Source organism: Cebidichthys violaceus, unplaced genomic scaffold (assembly GCF_023349555.1).
Source record: "Cebidichthys violaceus isolate CVI_PGR_0920_01 unplaced genomic scaffold, fCebVio1.0.p SCAF_6, whole genome shotgun sequence".
In the NCBI taxonomy this organism is placed as follows: domain Eukaryota; kingdom Metazoa; phylum Chordata; class Actinopteri; order Perciformes; family Stichaeidae; genus Cebidichthys; species Cebidichthys violaceus.
Genome location: NW_027176816.1, coordinates 13883907 through 13903342, shown reverse-complemented (window position 1 = coordinate 13903342; position 19436 = coordinate 13883907). Strand labels below are relative to the sequence as shown.

At 42.2% G+C, this 19436-nt stretch overlaps 1 protein-coding gene across 2 annotated transcripts; it reads right to left on the bottom strand.

Annotated features, from left to right (window-relative positions):
* Positions 1 to 1784: 1784 nt before the first annotated feature.
* Positions 1785 to 18026, bottom strand: LOC137889841 (protein-serine O-palmitoleoyltransferase porcupine-like). 2 transcript variants are annotated; one of them, XM_068733921.1, is made up of 13 exons: positions 17888 to 18026; positions 17075 to 17217; positions 16468 to 16660; positions 15867 to 15910; positions 12483 to 12664; positions 12262 to 12392; positions 9396 to 9521; positions 8557 to 8657; positions 5696 to 5772; positions 4864 to 4927; positions 4544 to 4629; positions 3521 to 3631; positions 1785 to 2623 (listed from the first exon to the last, which is right to left on the bottom strand). In XM_068733921.1, exons 2-13 carry the CDS (start codon positions 17208 to 17210, stop codon positions 2522 to 2524), a joined length of 1353 nt encoding a protein of 450 aa, XP_068590022.1. In that variant the 5' UTR covers positions 17211 to 17217; positions 17888 to 18026; the 3' UTR covers positions 1785 to 2521. The 2 variants fall into 2 exon arrangements, with proteins under 2 accessions (XP_068590022.1, XP_068590021.1); XM_068733920.1 differs by having other exon boundaries at positions 17075 to 17211.
* Between the last annotated feature and the right edge of the window lie 1410 nt (positions 18027 to 19436).

The window sequence follows — 19436 nt, the reverse complement described above, 5'->3', positions numbered from 1 at the left end:
TATATATATATTTAGCATTTAGCAGCTAAAGAGACCAATATTTACCTCAGGAGCTGGTGGAGACCAAAGACAGCGCTTAAAAACAGAGCTTCTTTTATCATGCGGTCATTCAAATGAATGATAATGTTGCTCTGTAACTGCTGGATGTGTAAACAGATCTTTTTGTTGTGTTTGCTCTATTAGATCCTTCCACATGACGAGATGCACCAATTGCAATTTTCTAGATTTTTTCAAAGTCTGAACTGCCAATTCAGATTTTCTTTTTAAGAACTATAATTGACAGCAAGGCTCCATACTAACTTTTCATATCACTGTCCTGAAGTAAAACACACAATTCAAACGATTAGTAAATACATTGTATTTATATTTAAAAATGTTGATTAAAAAAATGAAAATCTTGTCATTAGTAGTATTAATCATGTATTATAAGCTGCTTAGAGCTAGTGTTAGGATGTTAATCGGCTCATAATTCCACCTTTAAGATATAGTGTATATTGCTGTGAAAACATCTTTAAACAACTGCACTTATTAGTTTTTTGCCAAAAACTATATTACAAGATTACATTTGAACATATTGCGATACTGTTACAATTCAATACAGTCCAGCTAGCACCTCTCACTGCAAATAACTACCATAGAACTACAGCAAGGGTCACATTTGAAAGTGACTCATTACCATTTACTCTGGGAATCTGATGTTTCCAGCCTAGCCAAGATATCACAGCCCAACATTTTTCTTGACCACAAAAAGCTGATGATTCTGATGTTCCGTCTCTGGTCCTCGTTTCACTGATAGTGTTCCCTACAGCTGTAGCATGTTAACTACATTATGAAGTTTCCCAACCCTGCAACAGGAAGCCTGGTAAAGAGGAGTGCAGGTGGCTCATGAGGTTCTGATGCTGAGTCTCATCAGAAACTGTTCATCATTCTCCAAATAGTTGATTCATGTTGGCTGGTATTCAACTTATCCAGCGGCTCAGTGGTAGAGCACATCAGAGGATCAATCAGAGAATCAATGGTTCGATCCCCAACTCCGCTAGTTCATGTTGATGTGTCCTTGGGCAAGACACTTAACCCCAAATTGTATGAATGTTAGAGTCCTGATGGGCAGGTGGCACCTTGCATGCCCCTGTCATCAGTGTGTGAATGGGTAAATGATGACATGTAGTGTTAAAGAGCTTTGAGTGGTCAGAAGACTAGAAGAGAGAAACAAGTACAGTCCATTTACTATTTATGCCTACATGACTCAAGTGCTCAGAGACCTTGTGAAAACCTCTGGCTCCGTACGTTTAAACGTATCTAAAGAAAATCCTCTTTATGGAACTGCCTTCCCACACAACTCATGATGGTTTTCAGTGTCACTGTGTTGTTCTGTATGTATTTTACTTTTGAGTTGTGTATATTTTAGTGCTAGGCAACGATTACAATTTTTAATCGCATGATTGTTTTGCGATTAACTTCAGGAAGAGACCTCTCTCTCTCTCTCACTCTCACTCTCACACTCACACTCACACACACACACACACACACACACAAATAAATAATATTGTCGGCGTTAATTAATAAATGAGTTAACGCGTTAACTTGCCCAGCCCTAGTATATTTACATAAAGACCTATCTGGAGACAGCTGTTGTAATGGAATCTAATAGGGCTAATATATGGTTGCAATCTGCCCCCTCACCAATAGATGCCACCAGATCCTACACACTTGACATTCAAACTGTATATGTAGCAGTATGTAGCACTAGCCCATGGTATGTAAAAAAAAAAAAATACATCGTATAAATATAATGAATATTTACTTTATGTGTTTTTGAGGTAGGTGATTATAACTAACAGTACAAAAGATAGAATACCCAGAGCTCAGGGTTACATCCTGGCCATGTCAGCCTCTTACTATGCTGTTTGCAGACAATCACAAACTAGGAGTTTGTTTACATTTACAGAAACATTTAAGAGAAAACATATAAAAAAAAAAACCACAATAGCAGCATAACAAAAAGACTGTTGTAACAGAAGAACATATAAACAATTACAGTTATGGACCCTTTAAAAAATCTACATGCATATAAGCATACTAAACTGCTGAAATGTTTTGGACATGGACACTGTCCAACACATATACAATAATGGAACTAATTCTACAGTACTCCAAGTAAAAGTCTATGGATGCCTTTGCTGGGTCTGTTAGGAGCTCGTACAATGTCCTTTCTGTCTTTCTTCCAGTCATATTGTCAATGCAATCTAATCATCTGATCCTTTTTTCTTACATACATGAAGGTGTGTGCCATGTTCTCACTCTGCATCCAGGTGTGAAGAGGTTTGTTAAGTAACTCCATCTTCACATCCAAATCAGGATACGTGTGTGAAAACCACCTCAGTACAGATGCTGTCCTCCACCTGTCCCATAGTCCTTTCCACTTGAGCCGATCCTCGTCCCATCGGATAACATCACCCTGAAATCCATTGTATTAAGAAGTATTTGGTGTCGGCCAGCCTTTCCATCTGCTCCAATGACGTCACTGAATTAAACGGTAGAAAACCCAGCAGGCGAACACAACCCAGTGGCTTGCCCAGTTCAGTTCAGACCACCTCTGGATGGTGTGGATGGCTGCGTAACCCTGCAAACAGGAAGTGACAGACACGCACAGGTGGATGGAAAATGTAACCAATTAGACTTTCTCAGTCTTGTGTGACATGCCTGGTCAATGTGGTGTGTGCTGTAATCATGTGCTTTGGAACAATAGTGAGACTTAAAATCCAAATTAAATGTATATTGTAAATTCTCAAATGGTTATCTGAACTGCAGCGAGAGAACCAGGCCTTTGTTTGAATCAGGCTAATATTAAAGACAGGCCTTTATTCTAATCAATGCTTCAATCATAACTATCTATATATTATATATCTATCAATCCATTATATCCTCATCCTCAGAGGGTCAGCAGGGTACAACCTGGACAGGTCGCCAGTCAGTCATAAGCATCTCCTCCACACAGAGGGGAGAACCCTGTTGCTGTGAGGTGACGGTGCTAGCCCCTGCACCAGCCCTTATATGTCTAATGTCCCAGTTTTATTAGCATGTGCCGTCATACAGTATTTCAGTTAGAGGGCTACCTGTTTTCTGATCTGCTCCTGTTTGGATGTTGCTGCTCCTTCATGTTCACCTGGAGTCTTGATACTTTCAGTGTGACGTACATTAACTCCATCAGTACTTCAGAATCATGTCATAACCACCACTCTGCTGTTCTCTTTGCTTCTCTAACACAAGTACCGATTGTTCACTTTATTTTTGTCTTCCGTCTTTATTAAGCTTCTGTGCAGAAAGTGTAGAGTTTAATTCACTGATGTTTCAAATTAAAAGCCTTCCAGCAACTGAAAAGGCGTAATCCCTCCATTTCCTGCTAGGCTTTTCATTGCTCAAAAGGGAGCCACTGTGTCCTGCACTATATCTTGTTGGCATTTATGTGGCATAGAAATAATCCTTTTTTCCTTGGACTCAGTCCTCAAGTTGCTCTCACCTCTTCTACTTCATGTTCATCAAGTCCAGGATCAAACATGGAGCCCAGGTAGGTGAGGTGGAAGATGGCCAGGAAGCTGAAAACCAGGTTTAGCAACATCACCCAATACTCCTACAGACCAGAAGAAGAAGAATAAACTGTGAAACAGTCACAAGAACATCTTTATAGTGTCTCATTCTTTTAAACCCTTGAGGAGAAACATAAGACGCCTGGACATCTTTGCTGACTTCCAGTGGTTTAACTTGTCCCCTTTCAGCAGTGATGTAGAGGTGTACTCCAGGACCCTGTGACATCACTGCTGGGTGCTGTTACAGGTGCAGCAAAGCACATTTCTGACCTCAACCAGCAGCGATGTAGAACATTTCAACCAGAGAGGCCAGCAAAACAAAGAGAAGCGACAACTCAAAATAAATGCCCGAAGCATAAGTGGCGACAGCGCTCCAAAAATGCGTAGTGACCAACACCTACAACCAAACATGACGACTCTCAGTCTCCAGTGAAAACCAACAGCTCCAAAGCTATAGCAGAGAGCTCTCGCTTGCCAAGTCAGGATGTGATCAAGTCCTGCACGAAAGGAGCACAATTGTCATCTGCAATCAAAACGAACAAACGTGCGACATGCCAAGGGGGTGCAAGGCAGTCCAATAATCGGCAACTAAACCAGGACCAGTATGATAGAAAGATGGGTGTGCAACATACGTATAATGTGCAGCGAGTGACGTCACACCCACACAGATGTGTCGTCGCTTTTTGTAACTTTAAATCCATATAGATATGGAAGGAACTAGATTCTGCATTGTTTCACTTTACTCTTCTCTACAGTGGCATGTACACTTAAACCTCTAAGATAGCTCAGCAGTAGGTACGTAGGTACCCTTCTGACACTGAATAGCATGATGTGGGCTTTTTCATGCCCCTTGTAACTAGATTACTAACCAATGCAAAGCATTTTGCTCAGGATTTTGTTGATCTCTTGTGATTGCTTAGCATCGCTCACAGAGCTGCATAAAGCTGAAGCTGTACCTTCTTGTGCTGATGGCTGCAGTCAGAGGTGCAGGGCCTGGACAGGATACAGGCACTGAAGATGGATGCAAGCTTCTTTCTCAGAACTGAGGAAAAGAAAAAGAATGACCATTAAGGTGTGAGATACATACTGATTAACACTATCACAGTAGGCCCAGAGTATAGCACAAATGCTGGGAGCACAGAGAAACCTGCTTCCTAGATCAAGTCAAAATGTCATTTCTGCATGTTGTCGTTTGTGCAGGAGAAAGGGATGGTTCTATTCTACCTTTAATGGTTCAACTTTCACAGTTAAATACAAGCCAATTTGTTTTTCTTACCATGTTCAACATATGTGATGAAGCCCAAAGAGAGCAGAACTGCTCCCAGGTGAAAGCTTAGACCCTGAAGAAAACAAACAACACATTAAGTTCAAGTAGTGACAGTCAATCATTCATCATCTACTGCCCACATTCCTGTCTCTGAGCAAACTCATGTTTCAATGACATGCCGTAGTGCAGGGGTGTCAAACAAATTTTCACTCGGGGCCCTCAAAGGGCCGGTTGTAAGTATAAGACTGTATAAATGTAACTACTCCTAACATATTGTTGAATAACTGTCTCTGCATTTGATTATTGTTTATTCAAGTGTAACAAGATTGTACATGCAGTTATATAAATGTAAAAATATATTTAACCATATTTCTGTTATTATAACAATAAATCCTTTTAATTTAGGGTTAAGAAACCCACATTACTCTATCAAAGATCAAACTTTTAAATAAAATAACTAAGACAAATATCAAACACAAGTTATTACATTAACTTTGTTCAAAGCTATTTTTGTCACCTCTCTGCATCACTAATGTCCCTCCCTGCCATCGTCCCATTCATGCAGCTACATCCTCACTGACGGTCAAGTCAACTTTTGACCTGGATTTAGCTCCATAGAATTACAGGTGGTCTACCTGTATGTTAACCATCAACACTGTCTATCAGTGAACAGTTAAAGTCACATGGCACAAACGGATGACAAGAGATTGTAGTTTATCATGTGTTCCAATACTGAAGTGAAAGAAGATGGGCTTCCAACCCCATAATAACTGTCTGTAACATATTGTATCTTAGAATGTCCCCCAATACTGTGGAGAGAAGTGTGCATCATGTTACTAACATGCAGTAAGGCGCTGGCAGTGTACGTCACCAGGATGGCTGGAAAAGTCCCCAGTTTCATGGCGTTTTTAAAGGCATCTGATGAACATGGAACAGAACACAGTAAACACAACATAGTTAAACAAGTTTCATAAAAATCCTGTAAATACAAAACTGTTAATGTCTTTTAATGTGACAATGAGGTGATACTACCCAGTAGCAGCCAAACTGTAAATACCAAGAGGGCTGCAAATAACTCAAATTTTGTTATTGATTAGAAGGTAAACGAAGGTAAACGATATCAGATCCTCCTTCTCTCAGCCCCTCTCTCCCTGTCCAATCCTGCCCCCACAGCTCTCCCTCCCATCTCCACGCCCCATCTTACCCTTTCTGGCTCCTCTCTCCCCTAACGAGGTCCTCAACCTTGTTACATCTAACCGCCCCACCACGTGCTCCCTTGACCCGATCCCTTCCCCTCTTCTTCAGTCTATTGCGACTGAACTCCTTCCTTTCCTCACCCACCTCATCAACACATCTCTTGTTTCAGGATGCTTTCCCACGGCCTTCAAGGCCGCCAGAGTCACCCCCCTTCTGAAGAAACCATCACTTGACCCCCCTGATGTCAAGAACTTCAGACCGGTTTCTCTTCTACCCTTTCTATCCAAAACACTTGAACGTGCTGTCTTTAACCAACTGTCTTCCTATCTCCACCAAAACAGCTTTTTGGACCCTCACCAGTCCGGGTTCAAAGTGGGTCAGTCGACAGAGACGGCCCTCCTTGCGGTGACAGAGTCGCTTCACGCCGCGAGAGCTAACTCTCTCTCCTCTGTCCTGATTCTCCTGGACTTGTCTGCGGCGTTTGACACTGTGAACCATCAAATCCTCCTCTCATCCCTCGAGGGCATGGGCGTCTCAGGCTCTGCACTCTCCCTGTTTGCATCCTACCTGACGGGTCGATCCTACCAGGTGACCTGGAGGGGGGCCGTGTCGGAACCACGCATGCTGACTACGGGGGTTCCGCAAGGGTCAGTTCTGGGCCCCCTTCTCTTCTCACTCTACACAACATCTCTGGGTTCTGTTATTCGCTCGCATGACTTCTCCTACCATTGTTATGCCGATGACACCCAGCTGGTCTTGTCATTTGCCCCCGGTGACACCCAAGTGGAGATGCGCATCGCTGCGTGTTTGGCTGACATCTCAAAGTGGATGACGACACACCACCTCAAGCTCAACCTAGACAAAACTGAGCTACTGTTCCTCCCGGGGAAGGGTTGCCCGCACCGGGACCTGTCCATCACCATTGATGATACCGTGGTGACGCCAACTCGGACTGCGAGGAACCTGGGTGTGACCCTGGATGACCAACTGTCATTCTCGGCAAACATTTCATCCGTTACACGCTCCTGCAGATTCCTGCTCTACAACATCAGGAGGATTCATCCCTTCCTGACTGGCGAGATGACGGTCACGGCTGTTTTCTGTCCTGGCCCCACAGTGGTGGAATGAACTTCCCACTGACGTCAGGACAGCGGAGTCGCTGCCCATCTTTCGGCGCAGGCTGAAAACCCACCTCTTCAGGAAGTGCTACCCTGAGCCTTCCACTTAGCACTTATTGTTTTCATACTAGCTTGTTGCACTTATTGTATTCGTATTACTTATAGCACTAACTGTTTTTCTTGTTTCTGCACTGTACTTTGGCTCTGAGTTATGCTCTGCTTCATGCTCTTAGATGCTTGTTTGGAAAAGGAAATGTACTTATGACTTCTGGTGACTAGTAGTTCTTTTGATTACCAATGTTGATGCACTTATTGTAAGTCGCTTTGGATAAAAGCGTCTGCTAAATGACTGTAATGTAATGTAATGTAATGATTAATCTGCGTGACAAACATTTTTTGTAAAATGGCATTTATCTTTTCAAAGCCTAAAACTTTAGGATAATTAGTTCACTGTTGTATATGACTAAGAAAAAAAGCAGCTTGTCACAGAGAAGCTGGGAGCAGCGGATATTTGGAATTATTAATTAATAAATTGATCTTCATAATAGTTGCAAATTATTTTTCTAAAAATACCAGACTAAGAGATGATACTGCGCAGCCTTTCACTCTACAGTTTGGAAATACATCAAGAGTAACATCAGAGAAACAACAACGTCACCATTGTCAAAATCCCATTGAAACAGAAGGTAGAGCGTCTTCAGCTTCTGTACTGGGACGTATTTCAAAAAGAAACAGAATATTTAAGGAGGTGTATAGTTAAGACGGGTTCAAATCAAATCCTTTGCATTTGATTGGAACACTAAAAAGTGGGCGGGCTTAGAGTTTAGAGGACTGTTTCTCCACACACATCTCCCTCGGCTGTTAGATCAGGAGGATGAAGAAGAGATGAATTTTCATCCGGCTCTGTTTCACTGCAGCGATCAGTACATGCAGATGAACTTCCTCCCTCCGTGCCGCCAGCACCAGAGCTCCTCGCTCACCCGCCGGTAAAACTCCACTGGTCATTTCACGACATCCAGAAGACGTTCATCTGCATGTACTGCTGGTTGAAAAGCTGCAAAATTTATTTTGAATGAATCAGACCTCAGCAACTTTGTTATTGGAATGAAAACGTTTTTGCCCACTGATATCCAAACACATCTCTTCCTGTCTCTCTCCATATTGCTCTATTAGCTAATAAGATCCACAAACACACTTTTTCATGAGCGGTGAGGCTAGCTAGTCATCCAAAGTCTCATTTGATTGGAGGATTTCTTGTAAATACCCCTGAGTGATGGATGAGTCTTCAAACATTTAAAAGTGTCTTACAGAAGAGAAAAGACAGGAATTTGATGTAAATACAGTGTTTGGTCATTCTGGAGTGTTTCAAGTGGAGTTTAGGACTTACAGGTTTTCAGCCATCTGGACATGGGGATGTTCCAGGACGTCACCACCAGCACCATGGAGCGAGGCATTTCTACACTGAGAGGCTTCACCACATGCATATCCCTGCATTATAAAACACACAGATACAAAGTATTGGGGAATATGGTGTTCACTCATTCAGCCCTCTATCAGGTCTGCTTTTTGTGAAATGTGATGACTTTCTTTTTTCTGGTGTTGAGCACTAGCAGCCTGCCAGAGAGGAGCGTACTACTACTACAACTGATGCTGTATGTGGGTGCAAACTGCAGCCCTAGGGAATATTATGAAGGAAATATAGCACATTTCATCTGCAAGTAAACATCATCCTGACTAATAACATAATTAACTATTAATGTATACTGCCTGGGATTTTATAGAAAGCATCTTTAAGAGCCAGCATGAGAAAATGCCCTGAGAACACTACAAACATATTCTGTAGTTCAGTGAGAGCAACGACAACTTTGCGAACAGAGCAGCCTACAGTGTTGGAACTCAGATTTCATCATCACGTAAAGGTCTCCTGGTGCATACAGTTTCCATGGCTTGGTTGTGCATATCACTCATAGAGGGCATCGTCTGGAAAAGCCAGCCGGTCTATACAGTGTCTGAACTCTCGTGAGATCCTTTTATAGTTCTGAAACTGAGGTCACAGGATTTAAAAAGTATGGTGAGGTCATTTCCAAAGAACTTGATGAGTGAAAGATCTCCATCTTCAAAGAGAGCCACCTTTGTGACATTGAAAGATTTCGGCTCAACCTACCTGGCTAACCCACTGATCTCACTTTGTAGTATACCCCTCAGCTCAGACCCAGCTCAACTTACCATCTGATGTTGTCCTTTTCTTCAGTGAAGCCTGCACCAGCCAGCATGCTGGTGCCTTCACTGAGGTGACCCACAAAGTAGTTACTGAAGTGGAAGGACACTGCATTCTCATAAGCATGCAGCCACCTGTGCAGCACACCACACACAAGACAAACATGTTATCTTTGGGTGGATTCCCAACTCAAACACTTTGGTCAGCTGAACTTCTTCTAAGAGAACATCTTAACCTGTGTAGAGTTGAAGGCACAGATTACTTCAAGGCATTTAAGTAATCTGATTATTCCCACTTTCTGTAGAAACAGAGTTACAGGAAGTCCAGATGGAGAAGGGAACTTCAGTCACAGGATAACAATATACAATAATTTGCAATCACATGACAGAAAGGACTATACCAGTTGCTTTGCATGTTAAAGGGAAAGCTCACCCCACAATCAAAAGTACATACTTTCCTGTTATCTGTAGAGCTAGTTATCAATCTACATTATTTTGGTGCTTGGTTCCTACATGAAACTTCTCACAACAAGGTTAGTGGATTATGTTGAGTAACCAGGTCAAAAAACATTGCTGTTGAAATTTTAAAATGTCTTTTTGGAGCTTTGAGCACCACACGATGAGGACCATCTAGTCCCATTAAATAGGACAGAAACATATTCAAAATATTCGTTTTACTCCTTTTCCCTCTGCACAATGCGTGTCATGCGGCTAAAACTGTCTTTCACTCTGAAGTCATCAAAACAATTTTTGTAGATCATTCAAGTAAACTCACTGTCAAATTTATGACAAGTGTTTACGCTACTCATGTCTGATAATTATTTAGATTCCCTGCTGAGTCTCCAAACATCAAAGCTTATGAATGCAATGCCGTGTGGCAGTCAGACCTGCACCTGAATGCACCACCAGCAGGGATTAGCAAATCACTCTGTGATTGTAACACCATCTCAACTCTGAAATGAAGTAACGAAAACGTGTGACGTATTAAGACGTGTGTTGTGTAATGATGCACTGAACCTAAAGGGCCTCTGGAGGGTAGGAAAACGCATTTAAAAAGGACCACGCCATTTGTAGAAATTGGGAAATGGTTTTCAGTGATGTGGCTCAGGGGGTAGAGCGGGTCGACTTTTAATTACAAGGTTTTTGGTCTGATCCCCAGCTCCTCCTGTCTGTGTGTCAAAGTACCCTTGAACGAGACACAGAACCCCAAGTTTCTCCCCGGGTGCTTTACAGCAGCCCACTGCTCAGATGCAGAGGTCAAATAACATGTATGAACTTGTATGTATGTGACGATTGAAGATTTAAGTTGTACGGATAGGATGATTGTACAAAACCACTAGTATGGTCCTTTGAAAGGTTCTCTATATAATATTCAGAGCATTAATATAGCAGCAAACAACTAAGTTCAATGTAAAGATTAGCGGTGTAACCGATCATTGTCGATCTGTGATCTGGATTAATGACGCAGTATGAAATAGTTTGGTAAATAGAGCTGGTAAAGTGGCTAATAGACAATGAACGAAGGTTCTATTCAGTTACATTGTGATGCGTTCAGGCTCTGTTCGGTGAAAATTAGTACTGAGCGAAGGTAAATCATAACGTTATCATGATGTGTAATCTCGTAGAATGTAGTGTTGGTGAGAAACTTGAATAAATCCAGTTGTTTGAAGATGTTTTCACAGCAACATAAATAGATATTAGAGGGCACTATAACCTGTTTACACTAGCTCCAATAATCATTTAAACTACTAATGACAAGATTTGTTTTTAATCAAAGAAAATACAATCTTTTATTTCCAAATCAATTGAATTGTGTGCCTTTCTGAAAAAACACTATAAATTATTTTAGCAAAGTAAAAGGATAACATTTAGAATAGTTGTTGAAAGTATTTTTAGGATGGTGGCATAAAGAAAGAAATAGTCTTGATCCTTGTAGACCAGCTGCTATAATCAAACAACTAAACAATCTGTATCTGCCAATATGGATCATCAATGATCAATTAGTATCAGCGGCAAACAAACACATGATCAGTGATCTCTAAAAGTTATATTTGCTCCCTTTTTTCTTTTGAGTTTTATGATCCGGTGCACCACTAGTGAAGATACAGTGGAGTAATGTCTGCTGAGCAGAGATGGAGCTAGCGTGGCCCACTGGTTAGCTCATGGCTGCTGCTCTTCACCGCTCTCATACAGCAGCTACAGCTGATAAGGCAGTCGGTCACAGAAGTGTAGCACCCACCTCATGTAAACACTGTTGGATCTATCAACACTGTTGCCGTTGTTTGCACCATTAGTGCTTTTAGCAATGTTAGCGCTGTTTGCACTGTTAGCTGCCGGCTCAGCCGTTGCCATGTTGTAAGGTGTACGGAGACAATAGAAATGCTGTGAATTTCAAGTATTATACCTTTAAGTTCCAAATGTAGGCCACATGTTGACCACATCTCCATCCACTGATGAAGACTGTAAGATGCAGGTGAAAGCCAAAGTAAAAGCTAGTAAGTGGACCATAAGTTCATGATTTGTCAATGAACCCGATAGTGGATTACTGTAACATCAGTCTGATGTTATAATCAAGCACAGTACTTTTAAACTGAACTTTGGACAGTTGGCCGTGTGCTATCTAGAAGTATGACAAATAAGTAATTAGTTATTTTTAACTCACTGCAGTAGACTTATGGGAGCCTGTGGGGAAAACAGTAAGTTCTAACCCTGAGAACAAGCCTTACCTTTCTCAAATGTATCTTGGAAGCAGGGAAAGAAAGACAAAGAGTATGTTGATAAACCAGAGTATTGGAACAGCTGTTGTATTGGAAAACTACCTTAGTCGAAGGAGGAAAACCATTTCAATGATGATTTCAATGATGATTTGCCTTACTTCTGTGTGACTGCGTTTCCATAGATGGGGATTAACAAAGGGAACAGGTAAGGGGCGACGCAGGTGGAGACCAGCAGACAGATCTGACTCTTCAGCAGGCTGAGGGAGGAGCTACGCAGCCACAACCAGCTCTGAGGAACAAACCACCTCATCACCACCACAGTACTATACATGCATGAATAATAGAATGCACACTGAAGCTGGAAACATGAACTACTCACCAATTTTGTGCCCTCAATGGCGTTCTGATAAGTGGAGAAGCTGATCCAAGGGCCGAAGACAACAGTGCCAACAAAGAGAACATAACCCAGGAACTCAGCTGGGGAGGGCAGGCTGCCCACTGTTCCTCTGTCCAGGTCAAAGGCCAGGGAGATGGCCTTCATGGCCACCACCATCTGAGAGCCTGACACACACACACACACACACACACACACACACACACACACACACACACACACACACACACACACACACACACACACACACACACACACTTCAGAAACACACACGAGGCATCTACCAGGATCATGGTTGGACCCCATTGAAAAAGTAGACCTTGTTTTATTGAGTTGAAACAGCACATGACCCCAACAAACTTTCATACTAATGTTTCTTTCTGAATATTGCTGTTGAAGCAAGATGTTTACTGAATGCAGTTCATATAGAAACATTTCTAACTAGATGTAGTTTTCTTGACTGAGCAAATATTAGAGTTTTGATCTCAAAGGTTTGTTCTCTGTGGAGATAAGCGGTAATTAGGGCCCGAGCCACCGGCAACGTCGGGCCAGCGAAGGCCCTATTGAAATTCTATGGGGTATTATTAGGGCCCGAGCCACCGACAACGTCGGGCCAGTGAAGGCCCTATTGAGATTGTATGGGGTATTATTAGGGCCCGAGCCACCGACAACGTCGGGCCAGCGAAGGCCCTATTGAGTTTCTAAGGGGTTTTATTAGGGCCCGAGCCACCGACAACGTCGGGCCAGCGAAGGCCCTATTGAGTTTCTAAGGGGTTTCATTATTATTCTGATTTTTATTTTTCCTCTTTGGGAGCATTTCTGGGGAACTTGTCAGGCATGAAAACTCACCAAATTTTGCAGTCTTGTCAGGTCTGGTGAAACTTGGGGTATGATATAGGTTGTATATTTGTGTGAACAAAAATGGCTCTGTAGCACCCCCTACAAGTCGGACCGGCGACGCCCCTCGGCCAGTATGTCCGATTTACTTGAAATTCAACACAGATATCCACATCCACTAGATCTAAAAAAAAAAGCCTCTCAGACCCCTAAGCTCCGCCTGGAAAAATTTTCCGCCATCTTGAATTTTGTGAAAAACACATTTTTGAGAACTCCTCCTACATGCTAAGTCCGATTGCTACCAAATTTTCTGTGGATCATTATTGGATCTAGATCACATGAAGTTATCAAAAGCTTGTTGATATCTTAAAGCGTTTAGAAGATACGGACCAATGAACTTCTTGGGGCGTGGCTTGTTTCTCAATACACATAACTTCTCAACCATGTATCCTAAAATCACCAAATTTGCTGTATATGTGAACATTGCATGGAGAAACATACCCTGTAATTTTCAGTCCATTCAACGAATAGGGGACGCTACAGTAATTCACTCAATTTCAGTTTTTTGGTGATTTTTCACATTTTCAGCCTTTGTATTTGAACGAACTCCTCCTAGAGAATTCATGCGATCGACTTCAAATTTGGTCAGGATGCTCTTAAGACCTTTGTGATGAAAAGTTATCAAAAGCTAGAGTTTTCATCAAAGAACCTTGACGTGGCGGTGCGGCCATTTTGCCTCATTGGTCGGGAAGAAAGAAGTTGTTATAACTCCAAGGTACATTATTCAATCTGCACGAAATTTCTTATGCATGATGCTACTTCAACCCTTAGCACATTTCAATTGAAAAATGTTCAATAACTCATAGCGCCACCTACTGGCAAAAGGAAATGTCATATTTTATACTTTTATTTACTCCTCCTAGCCAGTTCACCAGATCAGTCTGAAATTTTGGAAAGATAGTCTTAACACGTTGATGATGCACCATCATGAATATTGGGAATTTTCGTTGAACGCTGTTGCCGCGGCAACGCATCATTCGCCATGAAAAAGTAGGCTGATGGATCAGTGGCTTGCGATGCTCAAAAACTCATGGAACTTTATACATGTGTTATAGGTAATGGGAGGACATATTTTATATGGGTGTTTGGCTTGGCCGTTTTAAATTGCCTCCATAGCGCCCCCTACAATATTTCAAAAGAGCAGCCCCAGCGCTACGTTTGAGGTACCTGTATGAAACTTGGTAGGATTATGTATCTCAGAGAGACTTACAAATAAGTCTCTTGGGACCATGCTCTAAACCGTACCGGAAGTCGGCCATTTTGATTTTTGTGTCATTTTTCAATGGATTTAGGCTCATTTCTAGTTGCTATACTTTAACAAACTCCTCCTAGGCACTTTGTCGGATCCACTTCAAATTTGGTCGATACAGTCTCAAGACCTTTGTGATTAAAAGTTATCAAAAGCTTTACGTTTGACGAAATGGCTTAGCCGTAGCGGGCGGCTACTTTACGTGACTCCAAATGAAAAAAGATGATGTAACTCAGCCGGACTTGTTCCAAACGCTCCTAAACTTCCCATGCTTGATAACACTCATGGCCTGAGGATGTCTACAAGCTAATTTTCACTAATACTCACAGCGCCACCTGCTGGCCAAAGTAATTCTGCGTTTTTTGACAACTGGCATCCGATTTACATGACTTTTACACAATGTCATCTACAGTTGTTATAGAGCAACATAATACATGTTTGTGCATGCTCTGTAGCACCACACAGCGGATACAGGATGCTGTGGACTATTTGCATTGCATCATTTCCTGCATCACGCGGTCCAAGCAGAAAAAAAGCATCGGACTCCGATGCGCGTTGTCCGACTGTCGCAGACGATCTCGGCTGCATACGTTGGAGTCCCGCCAGCACCCCCGACGTGCGGGAGGAGGCGAGGGCCCGTTCATCGCTGCTTGCAGCTTTAATTGCAATTGTGTTTTTGGATCTCAAGCAGTGTTGTCATAATGCAGCAAATACAGTCCCCATTGTGTTAAGTCACTCGGCGATAGATGGTGACTGAACAGACATGAATCTTAGTGAATATTTTCGAGATCCTAACTTTAAAGGGGCACTTCACTCATCATGGTTGGGCCTACTCAGTCTGTCAAACTGTTGTAAAGTGTGGCAGGAAGGAACATTCTGAAGGCTGAGAATAATAATCCTGGTGTCGTCATCATACTTTATATTATTATTTTTAAGTATAAAAACAGTTGAAAAAAGATCATGAGATTGATCTTCGATGAAGCTCTAAAGTTCACCTTTCTTAAATACATTGTTGTGGAACATGTTTATTATATCCTCTTCCAAACAATGAACTGCTGTAGACTATACTGAAACTTCTTGTTCACATCTAACAGAGAAGCTTTACCCCAGACACAACGTGGTAGCTATGGAAACACTGCAGTATTGTAGAAATTAAGATTCAAATCAAGAAGAAAAAAAGACTTCAGTGACGATACTCTCAAACCAAATGATGGAACGTTTACCTCTTATTTTATGCCAGGTCACCATGTCAATCAAATGCAACTCTCTGAAATGAAAAAGGAAGAAAACTAAGTTTACAAGGCTTCTATATTCTACTACACAAATGTGTAGGTTTGGAGAACAACATAAACAAACACACTGAGGAAATGGTTAAACTACAACAGGAAGTGTAGACGTTGTTGACTGTGCAATAATTCAACAAGCAATGCCATTGTATGATTCCAGCACAAAGAACATCACTAATGGTAGCAGACACACAGCCTCACTCACACAAACAAACACATCGATGTTCATTAAACAAAATGGTTCGTGCTCAACATCGAAACAGATGCAATGATGTTGTTCTGAAGTGGGTTTAACAATCTGAACAAGCAATCAAACTGTAAATAGTGTATGAGAGTAATGTTGCAGTTTGCAGCACTACATCACTGCTGCACAGTGTGTGGACAAAGCATGTGGACACCACTAGCTGGAGGTGCAAGTGGCATACTGTCTCAATGGGCACATCCAGGACAACTGATTTTGTCTGTTTCTATGTGAAAGCTCCAATAATTAATTTTGGTCTCCAGGAAACTAGGTATCCTTTGCACTGTGTTTTCTCACCCAACAAGTAGGTAGATGAGGATGACAACCGAGAGGAAGAGGCCTCTGCTGCTGGAGTGTCGGCTGAGGAGCAGAACAAGGTAACAGAGCGCACAGAGCAACAGCACCCACAGCATGTGCAGCTCAAAGAACAGGAAGAGGCCGTAGACCCCAGTCACTGCCGACACTACATGCTTTACAGTGGACACACCTCCTAAGGAACACAAGCAGGAAGACAATAGGAATTACAATCAAGTCCAACGGTCTATTGTTTCCCTAATATGGCTTACATCTGACTGAAATACATCACATGGAAATGGATTGAATTTATGTTGATTCTAGCCATGTCCAGGTGTAATAAACATGTATGACATGGTAAATCTACTAAAGATTGTGAAAAGCTAAATATCACAATACAATCTTGGATTTCCTGATGGCAGACAGAATGTAGTGGTCTGGACCCAGTCAAATCCAGGATAGGAGATGCATTGATCAAGAAACATTATCTCATTATGTCAGGACGGACAATATCTAAACTTGCTTCCAGCTATGTCCATATGAAAAAATAGATAAGACGGGTCTTCCTGTGAATGCTCCTACGTGCTGATTTGCAGTCAGTGCAGCTCACCCAGTCTGAAGCAGAGTCTGCAGATGAGGCAGAGCAGCAGCAGCCTCCAGACCTGCTGTAAGCCCTGCTTGACTGTACTGATCCCACAGCTCTCAGCCAGCTGCTGCAGCACCAACAGTCTGCTGGACATGTCCATCCTGCAGCTCAACACACACACACACACACACACACACACACACACACACACACACACACACACACACACTACGGATTACAACTTTCATCAAACCGTAAAATAAAAGTATCACTGAATAACGCGTAGACACATTGAATTACATCCAAAGGGTTTAGACTACTTAGATGGCACCTCTGGTCAGCAGCACGGACTACCACCTCCATCAGTATCAACACAAGCGGAGCATTAGCCTCCATCAAGGGAGGACTTCGTGTAGGGCGCATTAGTTTGAGCTCACGGACAGCGCGTCTTCTCCACATAGCCCACCTCTACAGACTCGAACTGTGCTACCTGTGGCCTGCTATCTAGCTATAACGTGCGACACATGCTTCATTAACTAGCATTAGCTTAGTAAGCTAATGTTGGATATAACTTGTCTAACTTTGAAAACGCAAACACAGAACGTACACCGCCTTAACCACGTAACGTTAACTAGATGCTTTCAGGAATGTCGCGTGCTAACGTTACCGTGAACTTGTTGACTGATTAGTGGTTACGTTGACTTTAGATCGCGATAGTTCTGGAAATCAATTCAGCGTATTTCAGTGAAATGTGGCAGGGCTGGACATAAGTGCATTTAGCCGAGTCTAACATTCGTCAGGCAGCTGCAGAGGAGGGTAAAGGCGACATGTCCAGACCTGATACAAGCCTGGATGCTGCGAAGTCACATTCACATAACGTTGACTTCCGTTCCCTCGTCGTCGTCGTCGTCTTCTTCTTCTTCTTCTTCTTCTTCTTCTTCTTCTTCTTCTTCTTCTTCTTCTTCTTCTTCTTCTTCTTCTTAAGTTTTTTGTCGGATGGCATCCAGTGAAAGGTGCATTTCCGCCACCTACTGTATTGGAGTGTGGACCAGAATATCTATCCCCTTACAAACAAACAAACAAAAAAAACAATCCTGTTTCTTTCACGTATTGTAGTACATTTCCTGCCCCCAAGGTTAATGCATCTTCTAGATTTAGTTCCTCAACTCCCAGCTTCCTCTTCAACCTGTCTCGTATTGTTTTGTTCAGCCTTGTGTGTCCAATCCTCAGTCTGGTTAGTATGTTTTCTTCTGTGTTGCTTCTTCTGGATGTCCTCCCTTTGCCAACTTCTTTCTGGACAGCATAAAGATGTCTTCCTGTTTCTCCTACATCCCAACTATGCTGCCATTCCTTAATAACGTTTCTTTTGATTACTGATTTCTTGTCTTGTGCTGACTTTCTAAAGCTTGTTTTGCTAATGTATCTGCTCTTTTATTTCCTTTTACCCCTCTGTGTGCTGGTACCCACATAAATGATACAAAAATACCCATATTCTTAAGTCGGAACAGTGTTTTGTATATTTCATTAATTAAATCCTGCCTGCTATGGGATGTGAATGATTGTAATGAGGATAATGCTGAACTGGAATCTGAACAGACAATGACCTTTTTTATCCAAACCTCCTCTACCCACTGCAGTGCTGTTAAAATGGCCAACGTCTCAACTGTATAAACAGACAAATGATCTGATGTTCTCTTTTTGACTTCCAATTGCAAGGTTGGTATGGTGACTGCAAAACCAGTTCTCCCTGTATTAGGATCTTTAGATCCACCTGTGTATGCTGGAGTAAATGCTTGATATGTTGTCTGTAGTCTATCCTCCACCACTCCTGCCATGATATCAATGTCTTTAAATGCTTGGGTTTTGTCCAAAAAATAATTGTCAACTGACACTGATGGAAATAGCCACGGTGGTATCGTTGGTAACGGTACTGTAGGAGTGAATGTTACCTGATCCAATGACATCTCTCTTGCTAATTTTCCACTGCTCCAAGCAAAACATTCCTGTTTGGCCCTTTCTCTTTCCCAACATGGCAGAAGCACCTTTGTGGTCGGATGGTTATCTCCAGAATGTCCTTGAAGATTGGCCCAGTAGTTCATAGTTAAGAGCTTGTGACTCAAATGCAGCGGCATTTCACCCACCTCCACCTGAAGAGCAGCCACAGGACTTGTCTTAAAAGCACCACAACACAGCCTCAGAGCTTGAGATTGCAACACTTCCAGCTTCTTTAGTGAAGTTTTTGCAGCTGATCCAAATACCACACAACCATAATCAAGGACTGACCTCATCAGAGTGATATAAATATTTTTGATTGCAGACCTGCTGGCTCCCCATTCTGACCCTGTTGGACTCTTTTGTTCGTACATCTTTATCTGAACATCCACTC